This window comes from Ipomoea triloba, chromosome 4, assembly GCF_003576645.1.
Source record: "Ipomoea triloba cultivar NCNSP0323 chromosome 4, ASM357664v1".
Lineage (NCBI taxonomy): Eukaryota > Viridiplantae > Streptophyta > Magnoliopsida > Solanales > Convolvulaceae > Ipomoea > Ipomoea triloba.
In genome coordinates, this window is record NC_044919.1 from 16,385,223 (window position 1) to 16,398,696 (window position 13,474).

Genomic DNA, 13,474 nt, shown 5'->3' on the forward strand with positions numbered 1-13,474 from the left:
CATCGCTCACGCCTTCTTGGCGAAACATGCCGCAAGCTCTAATGAACTTTGTAATGTGCACATGCGGATCCTCCGATGGTAGTCTAGCGAACGGACTATTTTGGACCAAGGTAAGAACGGAAGGATGCACATGGAAGTTAACATTCTCAAGCAGTGGTATGTAGATTGAGTTGTGCATGTTGAATTCGGGGGGTCATATAGTCAGCAATCGACCTCTTTTGATCATGGGGCATCTCATTGTATTCCTCAACTTGTAATGGATCCCGATGTCCTATGTGATCAACATTAGGCCCTTCTAATGTAGGCTCCAGTGGATTTGGTATTATGGGTGGGTTGTTTGGAAGTGGTGGTGGTGGTGGTGTTTGACTAGGGACTCATCTTCCTTTTTTTTTTGGAGTACGGACTCATCTCCCTTGTGAACCTCTATTGGCACTTGTGGAAGCCATATCCTTGGCTTGGATGTTCTTTCTTCGAGTTGCCTTGTTTATTTCCAGGATGTATGGAAGTAAGCCTTGATTACATTTTGCCCTTGTGTGCATTCACCTTCAAAATAGCACAAGAAAGAAAGCAAACAATCCTCTTTTGACTAAAAGTAGTTAAGAGAGGGTAAGTAGCAAGTAAAAACAAGAAATTGAAACAAAAAAGACAACACTCTATTCACACAAGCATTCAATCAAATAAAAGCTAAGTAATGACAACCTATTGCATCCCCGGTAACGACGCCATTTTGAAAGTTGTTTATTTGTGGGGTGAAAATGATGGAATATGAAAGTTAAAACAAAGAGATAAACTCCCCGAGTGTCGATCTCGAAGGAAGCAAATTGAAAGATTACTCAGCGTTTATGTAACGAATGCATAGTGGTCACAAGAGGATGTCATGAGTGCACAAATGAAAATCATTTGTTGATAAGAATTCTAACAACTAAGATGAACAAGTAACGGAACAATCAAATGAAAGAAACAAGGGAAAGAGTCGTGTTTGGTTGTGATGCCTCATCGTGTGTCTATAGCAATAAAACATTGATTCACCTAAATTGGTTATTCAAGGTTGTTTGATCTCAATTCCTTTCTACAAGTAGTGTACTAGGACTCTCTAGCGTATGAGTGCTTATTAGGCAACCAAAAGCATTAGAGGCATTTCATCGAACATTTAGACTTCAACACCTTCCTACTAATCTACACTTAGATCTACATAGGAATTCAAGATTGCAAGGAGTTAGCCTCAAGACTAATCGCAAACATGCTTAGATTAAGGCCTCAATCTTCCAAGAGATTGGCCAAAAGCCCTTAGAATCCAATCAGCACTACAATCAAGAAGCAAGAATAAGGATTCCAATTATAGCAATCAATTTCCACAATTGAGAATTAAAGATCAACACTAGGCATCACAACTTTGCACAATTCAATCCCTCTAGAGAAATTAGCTACTCATCCTATGCATTGAAATCACAAAACCTAATTGCATGTAAGGAATTAAAATTGCAATCAAAATTGAATAGAACTAGAATTGAAATGAAGATTACCTAGGAGAATCTAATTACAAGCTTCAATGTAGAATTGTTCTTCAAACTTGAATCAATTGATGAAAGTCTTCTAGGATTTTCTTTCTCTCTCTATAAAGCTCTCTAAAGTAAATTGCTAATCTAAAATTATGATATGGAAAAAATGTGAATCTCCTAAAAATTTCTTAACTAAGTCTTTAAATAGCCTTCCCAAAATTGCCCCTAACTTTATTTGCTCCGCACCTCCGGTCCATGCGGGCTCCATGCGTGGAGGCCCGGCGTGGTTTAGCACTGGAATTGATCCATGCCGGCTCCACGCGTGGAGTGGTGTCTATGCTGCCCTGGGCTTTTCTTCCTCGCTTCGTTTGCTCGTTAAGTCCTCATGCCTTGTCAATTGGTTCCCGGGACCTATAGAAACACTCAAATACACCAAAGATATAGTTTTGCAATAGTCCTAAGCATTAAAGCACAAAAACACCATAAATAATTCACAAAAGGATGCTAAACGCTACTAAATAGTCCCAACTTAGACCCTTGATTCTAGTTATCTTGAGTGTTTATCAGTGCGAGTAGAGGGTGTATGCTTTTCTAGATGCATCTGGATTCTTTGGAAAGATTTGGTTGATATTGTTATTTTAGATACTCACCCTCAATTCATTACTTTGCAGGTGGATGACAAAAGATTGAAACCATGGATATTATCTATAGTGTGTGGTAGTCCTAATATTTCTTTATGCAAGAATTTATATATTCTGAACTTTCTGGTCTTGAGTTTAATTCACAGGAGTAATGGCTAACAATTGGAGATTTCAACTCTGTAACTAGCATCGACGAAGTGAGCAACCCGGACTGTTTCAACATGACTAGATGCTCGACATTTAATGAATTGATTTTTAGGGAAGGATTACTTGATCTCGGCTTCTTAGGTTCGAGATTTACATGGATGAGGGGGAGTAACACTCCATCATTTAAAAAAGCAAAACTGGATTGAGCTCTTTCCAATATAGAATGGAAATTGTGTTACCCGAGATGGACATAAACTCAAATAAAGACATTATGACTCAAGAGTTAGTCAAATGGAATAAAGAGGTATTTGGGAATATTTTCCATAGGAAGAAAAGGTTGCTTGCAAGAATTAGTGGAATACAGCGCAGCCTAGCTAAGCGAGTTAGATCGGATTTGTTAAAACTTGACAAAAGATTACGAAAGGAACTAGAAGACACTCTCTACCAAGAGGAGCTGATGTGGTATCAACGATCGAGGGAGGAATGGATCACTTCAGGAGATCAGAATACACGGTTCTACCACCTGTTTGTGGCGATTAAATGAGGAGGGAAATTGGATCACAGACCAGAGGATGGTCGAACTCTTATGTGGTCACTTCAAAGGACTATAATGAATATATATGAATTACCTTTTACATATTGTAACACATTTAAATTCAATCCTTTATTTTGTAAATCTGTTATGCATCAAAGAGCGTACTACATTGGTACATATAATAATAAAAAATAACATAGTAGCTTTGCTTTTACTGTAGACGACGCACCAATCCCCGAAGGCTGCCCTTCTATGCAGTAGAATTATTTCTGAAAAAATAAGGTAAAAAAATGAAATTTAGTTCAAATACATCTTTTGATATCAAAGTATTAAAAAAACAATACATGAAATTATTTCTAACTATGTCCTTTAAATTGGGAAAAAACTAAACAATTTGTGGTATTTAAAGCGAGAGAATAAATATTATATTATTTTAAAATAAATTTAAAAATTAAGATAGATAAAGTTGAATTGATGATGTATTATTTTTAAAAGACATATTTTATGAGTAAATACACAATTTAGTCCTTAACTATAGTGATTTTTCTTTATTTAGTTCAAAATGATTTTTTGTACTTAATTAGGTCCTTGACTTTGATGGTTTTACACTTTTACCCAATTGAGTCCTCACTGTTAGAATAATCAAGGACTAAATTGAGAAAAATAAGTATAGTTGATGACTAAATTGGGTAAAATCACTATAGTTGAAGATTAACTTGGGTAAAACTAAATTCAGTACTAATATAGGTGAAATTACCAAGTTATTTTAACAGAGGATTCAATTGATAAAACCATCAAAGTCGATGACTTAATTAAGTACAAAAAGTTGTTTTGGACTAAATCGAGAAAAATCTACTAAGTTGATATTAACTCCTTATTTTATATTGATAAGTTAGGAAAACATTTTTGATGCCCTATGTATTGCTTTTTATAAGATAAATAACATTTTTATTACTAAATTATTTTGGACTATGTAAATAAAACCTCTAATTGTAACAATGTGAACTAGTTACGATAATTTTGAAAACGGTTAATTATTGTTAGTCACTCACCAATTGATTTTGAACTGTTCATACTAGACATTAAAATTTACCAAAATTAATATTTGACTACAACCACTTTTTTTTTTTTTAAAGGATTACTACAATCACTTTTGATTAGAGTATTTTATTAAAAATATATCTGTTTGCTAAATTTCAAAATATTGACCATCATAAACATAAATGGTGATCCAACCAGATATCAGGTGTGTTTGGTTGACAGGTTTAACTATTAGAAATATGTATCAAACTCATCATTGTTATTGTTTGGTTGACAGGTTTAATTTTGAGAACACTATTATGAGTTTTAATTACCCCTTAATTGCAAAACTTATTTCCTAATAAAATAAGGGTTTCATTCCTTTCTTCCTCAACCGCTTCCCCAACTATTAATAATCACCAAAACTCATTACCATTACCAAGTATTTGATACCCATTTCAATACCAATTTCAATGTGCGAACCAAATACACCGTCACATTTAGTTCTCAACTGCTGACTACTGTGGCATTCTCACATTTCATCAAAACTTTTTAAATTTTTGTCACATTACAGACTTAACTTTCATTTGTCTGTTATAGTTATTTACTTTTTTTTATATATATATTTTGATTTCACTGCTTAATAAATATAATTAACATATAATTTTATCACTCAATTAAAAAAGTTTATGAGAAAGGGAGAGAAATCATATGTTAAGGCGAGGGGCTTGAATGATAAAATTAAATGTTAGAAATCATTATTAATTGTTGACAAAATTTTCAATAATAGAGGACTAATTAATAATTGAGGCAATTAAATAAAGAGTTAATTATCAAAATGATCTACTATAACAAAATTACCGATTTAGTCCTTGACTATTTTTTTTAAATCTATTAAGTTTCTCAACTTTAAAAATCTTAATCAATTTGGTCCTCCGTTTGTTTTGCTGTTAGACATCCGTTAACTTGGAACCAACTTAGTAATTTTGCTATAGCCAAGAGACCATTTTGGTAATTAACTCTCAGCAAATAAAAGTTCAAGATATGATTGAATAAAATTAAAAGAATAAGACTAATAGAGACAATGTTATAATAGTTGAAGACTAAAAATGAAATTTAGGGGATTACGCTTTTATCTTTGATGCATGGTCTTTAGCCAGTTGATCAAATAAGCTTCCATCATACACACCTTTCACCCTTTCTTTGGTGAGCAATCCATCCCCGTTTTTAGCAAAGAGATGCAGTAACTTCCATTCAAATGCGGCGAGAATCCTGTAAGTTAAAAACTCTCGATACACTTGGTCAACTCACTAACAAATTAAAAGCTCAAAATTAAATTTAAAAGGCTTATTAGTGAAGCAAAATTAAAACCTTTTCACTTTGTAGAGATTATGTTCAAAATTTTAAAAGTTGTCAATTTAATACCAAATTTTTATATTTTGTAGCAATTTTACCTAAGTATACTATACAACGTACCATTAGAATGACCCTATTAAAATTTGTTTACTTGAGTTCGACTATTCTTTGACAATAAGCCTCTACCATTAGAAGTCGTTAATGACAAATTCTTTTTTCACAAAAATTTCTTGGGAATAAATCTCTTAAACTAACCCATTGTGAGGTTGGTTTAGAATCACATTTACACACTTGCACCCTAAGCTTTCATTTCATATTAATTGCTTGCTTTTGTGCAATTTCCACTTTCATATATATGGACCTTGATTTGCACCTTTGATGAAAATTTTGCACAATAATGATTTATGCAATGTAAAGTGGTATGCCGCGAAATTTACTTTCTTGGTATGATGCAAGGCAAAAAGAGAGTTTTCTTTCATGGTGAGCAAGAAAAAGGCATGAGCATTGTAAGAATGCGGAAGAGCATTGTAAGAATACATACCATCCCGAGTAATCATGTGGTTCCCTTTTATCGCTAATCAATTTATCTACCTCCTCCGATGTTAAGGCGTTTGTAAAAGTTTGTCCATATATGTTGAAAATTTCTTCTATCTTTGATTCAACAAAGCTATCATTATTCAAAGAAGTTAATTAAGTGAATAATGCTTGAAAGGAATGGACATTTCTCAACTTTTTTTTATAAAATTATGGGTATATAATGTATTACAATAACAAATTATAACATTAAAATTAACACCTCTAATACAATTAATGAATATGCTCCATGAACTAATTAACCATAATGCGCCAAACAGCAGACGGTTATGTGGTCCATTAAGTTAGCAGCATTCACAGCCTTATATATTCACTATTAACTATGCATATTTGGTCACAGTAAAAGTTATTATACTTCTCATCTCGTTTTGTGTGCTGAGTTTATCATTAATTAATTAAGTCAATGTAAATCTTCATTATAAATTGATTAAAAAAAAAAGAGAGAGAGAGAACTCTAAATACTTAATTTATATCTATTTAATTTTGTCAAATAAAAAAATATGTATTAACTTTTAGGGAAAATGATCAAATAAACTTAATTTTGCCCAGAAGTCAATTAGGTCTTTAAATGTTGGTGACATGTAATGTCCGACAAGTTATGGAACGGCTACAAACATGGTCGGTACCAATATTGTACGGCCTTTTTTTTTTTTGAGTACTACTGACTCGATTACAATGTAATAATCCTCTACTGAGGCTCGAACCTGCCCCCTCAAACATGAGGTGCAACCGAAAGCCACTACCGGATGCCACTAAACCACAAGGTCATTGGCAGGCTCTTCACTATTTGTTACCATTGATATTATAAAATATTCCTATATTTTAAATTTTGATATTCTTTCAATAGAATATAATGTACACGTAATAACACTCATGCAACATCAAATTTCAAACAAGCACGCATATATATATATATATATATATATATATATATATATATATATATATATATATACACACACACACACGTATGACGGAAAGAAAACGTACTTTCCCTCTCTATCATAGGCACCAGTGTCACTGCCATGCATATCAAGTTTGACGTTTTCAATCACAATGGGGAAGACAGGAGAAGGCAATTTTCCCTGCATGCATGTCATCCAAAGTCTTATATCTTATAAATATGTTGTAATCATTGAGCATAATATATATATATATATATATATATATATATATATATATATATATATATATATATATATATATATAGAGTAATGAATTTGTAGTCTCTTATTTAACTGATACAACATGTATTTAATGTACAATTTTACTATCAAATGAGATCCGAATCTTAATGTAGATAGACAACCATGACGGTCTACTTTGTTTAACAGACAATGCACAACTATTCACCAATAGAAGATAGCATTAGAGAAGAAGGTGAATGCCCCTTTTTTAAATTAAAAAATAAAAGATAAAATAACATTTTTTTAAAATTTAAAAAATGTTTTGTTTATTTTATAAATAATATATAAAAAATTAAAAATATTTTTATTTTGTTAACAAAATAAAATAATAAATAAACATTTAGCATCCGCCTAAGCCTAGAACACAACGTGTTAGCCTTATATCAACAGTGACTAGGTGAATAGGTCATATTAAGACTTTTTTGAATACTACTAACTCTATTACAATGCAGTATCTGTTCATAACTACTTTCTCAACCTATTGAAGCACAAGAGTCAGTATTGTCTCCACTAAGATTCGAACTCACCACCTCCCATATTAAGACTTAGTTGTACAATTTTATCGGTTGAGGAGGCCTCATTAGTGCCTTTTTCACTTAAAAATCATAATTACACTATTCGTTATACATTAAGGGAAAATTTGATATTTTTTTCAAAATAAAAAAGTTAATAAAATTGGCAGAGGTTCTCTAATAGTAGACAAATCAAATATATGGTAGCCTTTGATGCTACAAATTATATCATGGACCATGGTTCATATTGCATTGTAGATTCTAATTCAAAATAATATTCAGATTATGTGCCTGTAATATTATGTTTTTATAAATTAATTGAAGGCACATAATATGTTAAGTACATACACATTTGACATGTGTGCACTATTGTACATGTGTGTGAATTTGCTTGTTGCGGTGCATGATGTGTATGTGTTCATTTTCATGTGAATACGTACACAAAGAAATCTTAAAGTATCCACAGTATAATATATGAGTGTGGTGTTTGGCGTGTGTGCACACGACTATAGTGACATTTTACGGTGTACACAATGTTGTGTAAGAGTGCACACAGTTATCTAGAGCACAACACCACATGTTTGTCTCACTAAATTAAAGCACCCCACATTAACAAAACAATCAGATCAGATTTTCTTATATTTAATAATAATAGCAATAATTTATTTTATTTAAATGAAAAAATTTAATAATATAGAAACTACTCCAATTTTATCCTTGACTTACTATTTGGACAGAAGTTTAGAATTTTGAATTAGCTATTTGTCCCTTAATTGATATTAATGGAAATTGGATTGCTGATTATGTGCACGAAATTAAGGTCTTTGACTTTTAATTATAGCAATTAATCACCTATTTTCTGTGGCTAAGATTTGTCCTTAGTTTTTACGTGAGAGGGTGTTCCATGTCATGTAAATGCAAGCGCATATATAGGTAGAAAAAGTGGCTACAAAAAACTTACCTAGTAGGTAGTTCCATTTTGGTTTTGGATTACCTTAATAATTGATAAATAAGGTTATCTTTGGAAACCTAGAAAATGCCTTCCAGTTATTTTTTGTATTTCAATTTATAGGCACTCAAGAAAAGGGAAGTCAAAGAAAAATATTCATTTTGGAAAATATGTTTAATTCAGTAGAAAATATTTTGCTAGTTTTTTTAGTCGGAAGACAATTTTTTAAATTTTTATTTCCATTTCTCTTTCGTCTAGCTCTTATTTTTAAGTGAGTTTCATGATTATTATTACTAGTACCACAACAACAATCACCACCACCACCACTACCAATACCACCGCACCACAACACAACCACAGCATCACCACCACTATGACACCACCATCATCACTACCACACGACCACCACCAACACCAACAACACCACCACCACCACCACCACCACCACCACTACTACCACAAATAACACCACCATTGTACCACATGAGTCATGAGAACAAGATGTTTGGTGAAATACCTTTTAGATACTGATGAGTCATGAGAATGTCCTTGTGTGTCCTAAGAGCTTGGAATGACCTTGGGAAATGTTTCTTTCCATTTAAAGACATCCATTGTCAAATAGTTGACTCTCATTCTTGTTCTTAGTTGGGTCACATTATCTTAGCCTAATCTGAATTCATATTCTCTTCCACCTTTGTACTTTAGAGAGCATAAGCTTGCATCTATTTTCAATCCTCAAGAGAAGAATAATTCACCCTAAATACTCTTCAATCATACACTAAATGCTCATTTTTTTTTAAGATACATTATTTGAGTATTGAAAATTCATTATTTGGTATACTACCATATAATGAACCTTCCGTGCATAAATAATGTATCTTCAGTATATTAAAAATGAACATTTATTCATAGTCCATAAAATAATTTGGCCCTATACTCCGCATAGGTCCAATTCCTCAACGCACCCTCACTCATTGTGTGTGCGATGGTGTGTGTGTATGTTTGTGTGTGTGTATGTATGTATGTGAAAATTAAACCACAAGATTATTAGGAAACATTACATATGGAATAACATTTCTATTCCTTCAAAATCCATTATATATGTTAATCAATCATGCTGTTAGAGTTAATAATTTTTATTTTAGAATGATTTTTATATTTTAAAAGTTCTACATAATTGTTGTTAATACGGAGTATTAAATAAAAAGTATAAAATAAAAATTTATCTTTAAATTATTTAAATATCAAATATGAAATTCTTGTTAATAATATTTTTGAAGAGTATTTATTTTGTAAGAAATATGACATGACAATGATAATGTGTCGTTGATTGATAGAGTGATGGGGTCAACATACAAGGCACTCATGTGACATGGCGAAATGTATGATGTAGCAATGACAGCATAAAAAGATAAATGACATGATAAAAAATGCTTTAGTTTAGAAAATAAATATTTAAATTTCCCTAGTTAAAAAAAAAAAAAAAAAAAAACCCTAGTTTGAAAAAAAAAAAAAAAACTCTTTTTTCCACCAATATCTATTATATCATGATCTTACCATATTCAATTTAAAAATGTAATAAGAGTGAAGGTTGATAGTCTTCATTTATATGCAGTTTTTCTGTTACTTTTATTTTTTTTTTGTACATTATTATGCTTTACGAGTTGTAACATGCTTTTTATTATTCTTGGATAAATATAACCACTCCACGTTGTTATAATTTTTGTTATCTTTCCATTACTATTATCATGCACATATATCCACCATATCTTTTATTATATTTTTCTAATACTAATAATACATGTACACATTAGATTAGAATTATATGATAAAAAAATTAATTTAATTTACATTTTGAATGAGTAAGGATTCGTTAGTTGCTCCTTCTGTGTAATTTTATCCGCCTATTTATTATTAATTGGTTAAATAAACTATATTTTTGGTTTATTATTTTTTTTATTTTAAAATTATTTTTTTTATAAAATTTTTATGGTTTAGTAGTACATTTAATGTGATTTATAATATATAAATTATGTATAATAATACTTAACTTTTTTTTTAATACTACTGACTCTATTACTAAAACTCAGCTTAATATTATGGAAAATTAAATTAAAATATATTTGGTCAAATTTCATTAACTGAACTAGACACATATATAAAATGAGATGGAATGAGTATTTATCCAAAAAAATAAATATAAAATTTATGAAAATGACTAAATGAGTAACATTATATTATTATTATTATTATTATTATTATTATTATTATTATAAACATTATTGTCTTTTCTAATACTGTTCAGTTTCGGTAATTGGAATTAGGCACAAACTTTCACACATCTCACATCCCTTACATTAGTGTGTAGGGAAATACTACTTGACTCCCAAATTATACCCCCTACTTTTACTTCATCACTCAAAAGTTTGATGTTAACACTTTCCTGGAGACCCACAGGATGAAGATGAACTATCATATTTTGACACGTCAGGAGTAAAAGTGATAGATGGAGTAGAAAATGGGAGTCCATTTAGTAGAACTCAGTGTGTGTATTACAATATCAATTTAGCTATACCAAAAATTCTTTCAAGAAAAAAATAGGAAGATAACAAATAAAATAAAGTACCAATTTTCCAAATTTGGGGTTTTCTAATGTTTTGATAATACCTTATATAATTAGATATACGGAGTACTTAATTGTATCAAGTATTGTTAATATAAGTAGTGTTAATAGTATTGGGAATAATGATATGCACGTATTATATTTTGTTGTGGTCAACATTGTTATCACGATAGAAAAATAATAAAATTTTATTATATAGAAGTAAAATGTAATTATGTCTATATCTTTGTGAATATTGTACAGTATTGTTAAAACTTTTGTCTCTATATATAATATATGTATGTATATCTAAAGAAAGAGATAAACTTACTGGTCGAGATTTGGAACTGAGGGCGAAATGAAGGAAAGTGGAAAGAGCAACAGAAGAAAAAAATCCACCGCCAATTTTCCGAAAACCTAAATCATCAAATTTTAAATGTTAAAAAAAAAATAATGAAAAGAGAAAATAGAATAAGTAGTGAAAACAACCTTGATATGTTTCCCAAGGATAAATGATGCCATCCTTGTTGGTATCAAAGAACATGGCATGCTTTTCCAAAGGGGTTTTCTCATCATCTTTTTCCATTCCCTTTCCTGCATTATTATATTCCATTCTCATTCTTGAGTATAGCCCAAAGTGTCATCAAAATAAAGGATTATTTGGAATAGGGAAACTATAAAACTTGCTTACCATATGGTTTAGTACTGCTTGAGGAAGCCATATAATAAAGAGGGATTTTTGGTGGCCGGTTTGATATAATTTCTTAGAGTTTTGGGATTTCTACAGACTTGTTGATTTTCTTAGTGTATGGTTTTATATTATATGCATTGTGATCTGCGTGTGAGAATGAATACGCGTATATGCGGCAGTAGTAGTGAATTGAAAGAATGCGTTGCCAATGTATTTGGTATTCAAAACAGAAAACTGAAGAGGTTAGCACGTAAGAGAGTACTAGTGATTGCAGGGAAATAAAGTATGCAATGCACCCACCGTTATTTAAATACTGAAACTACATTATGGCCCTGTGTGGTAAATGGCTGTTGGCTGATTGGGTTGGCTGTTTGGGTTAGAAGGTATGATTTGTTAATAACATTGGCTGATTGTAAAAAGTTGTTTAATAAAATTAGCTGTTAGCATCAGCTGTTTGGTATAATTTCTTTTCTCAAAAAGCTAATTGAAAAGACTGCTTTGAGTAGCCTTTTGAATTTTAGTATTTTGGAGTTATAAAAAGTTTATTAACCAAACAACTAATAGTAGTCAAATAAGCCAAAATTGGCTGATAGGCTAATTATTTACCAAACAGGACCTATATATTTTGTATTCTATCAATACATAAATTTTTTTTTTAATAATATATTAAAAATAAATCTTTTATTTATGGTTCACACAACTGGATAAACCACAACTCACATAAAAATTTACCAAGAATATGTTGGCACTAATACCTCTATAGATCATGCAAAAAAACCTTCATACGACAAACTATTATAGAACTACAAACATGATAAAGTTATGATTATTTTAGGAAGACTTAATGGGCCGGGCAAGTCGAGACCCTTTAATTTAGACCCAATACATTTAGGTCTTGCAGAAAAATAGACTTAATAGGCACTCAGACAATGTTGTGCATGAGTGCACATATTTGCTCAAAGCATTAACACATCCTTCTACTATCCTCATGCTCCACATGTTTGTCTCACTAAATTAAAGTACAGGAGGTTAATAAAATAATTAAATTTTATATATATAAATAATAATAATAATAATAATAATAATAATAATTTATTTAAATGAAATGATTTTAGTAATATAGAAATTCATATTTTGTAGCTACCTTACCTATTTTGAAGGAATTTTAGAACTTTAGTTGTACAGATTTGCCATTTAATTGATATTTATGAGTGATGTGAATTGCTTATTAGAAGCATGAATTTAGTGTTGATCAGCTTTTAATTATAGTTGTTGATCACTTATTTTCTATGACTACAATTTGTCCACGGTTTTCATGCAATGTGAGCATGATCATATATATATATATATATATATATATATGCATGATATGTAAGAACGTGCGAACTACTATATGAATGCACAATCTAATATTCCAAGCACACAATGCATACAATCTACCTTGGAGTAGATTGTGTACATTTATATTGGTTCCCAGTTCTCACGTTCTAACCTAACGGGGTGGTTCTCATTTGAACACAACTGTGTGTGTGTGTGTGTATAAGTGTAGGATGAAATGAAAACCATTAGTTTCGTGCAAACGGAAAAATTAGGTATCAACGGTTACAAAAGCAACGATTACACGTTGCACAATTGTAATTACAAAGTAATTAAAGAACTTTCACCTCGGTTTTTTGAAAAATACTTTATAGTTTGTTTTGATAATATTTTTTCAGTTGCATAATCCCTTATGCGCGAATGC

General features: G+C 30.9%; 1 protein-coding gene across 1 annotated transcript; it reads right to left on the reverse strand.

Moving 5' to 3' along the window:
- Positions 1-4,966: 4,966 nt before the first annotated feature.
- On the reverse strand, positions 4,967-11,655 carry LOC116015881 (probable peroxygenase 7). The gene is made up of 5 exons (XM_031256048.1): positions 11,532-11,655; positions 11,374-11,459; positions 6,783-6,877; positions 5,740-5,865; positions 4,967-5,114 (listed from the first exon to the last, which is right to left on the reverse strand). Exons 1-5 carry the CDS (start codon positions 11,653-11,655, stop codon positions 4,967-4,969), a joined length of 579 nt encoding a protein of 192 aa, XP_031111908.1.
- Positions 11,656-13,474: the final 1,819 nt, after the last annotated feature.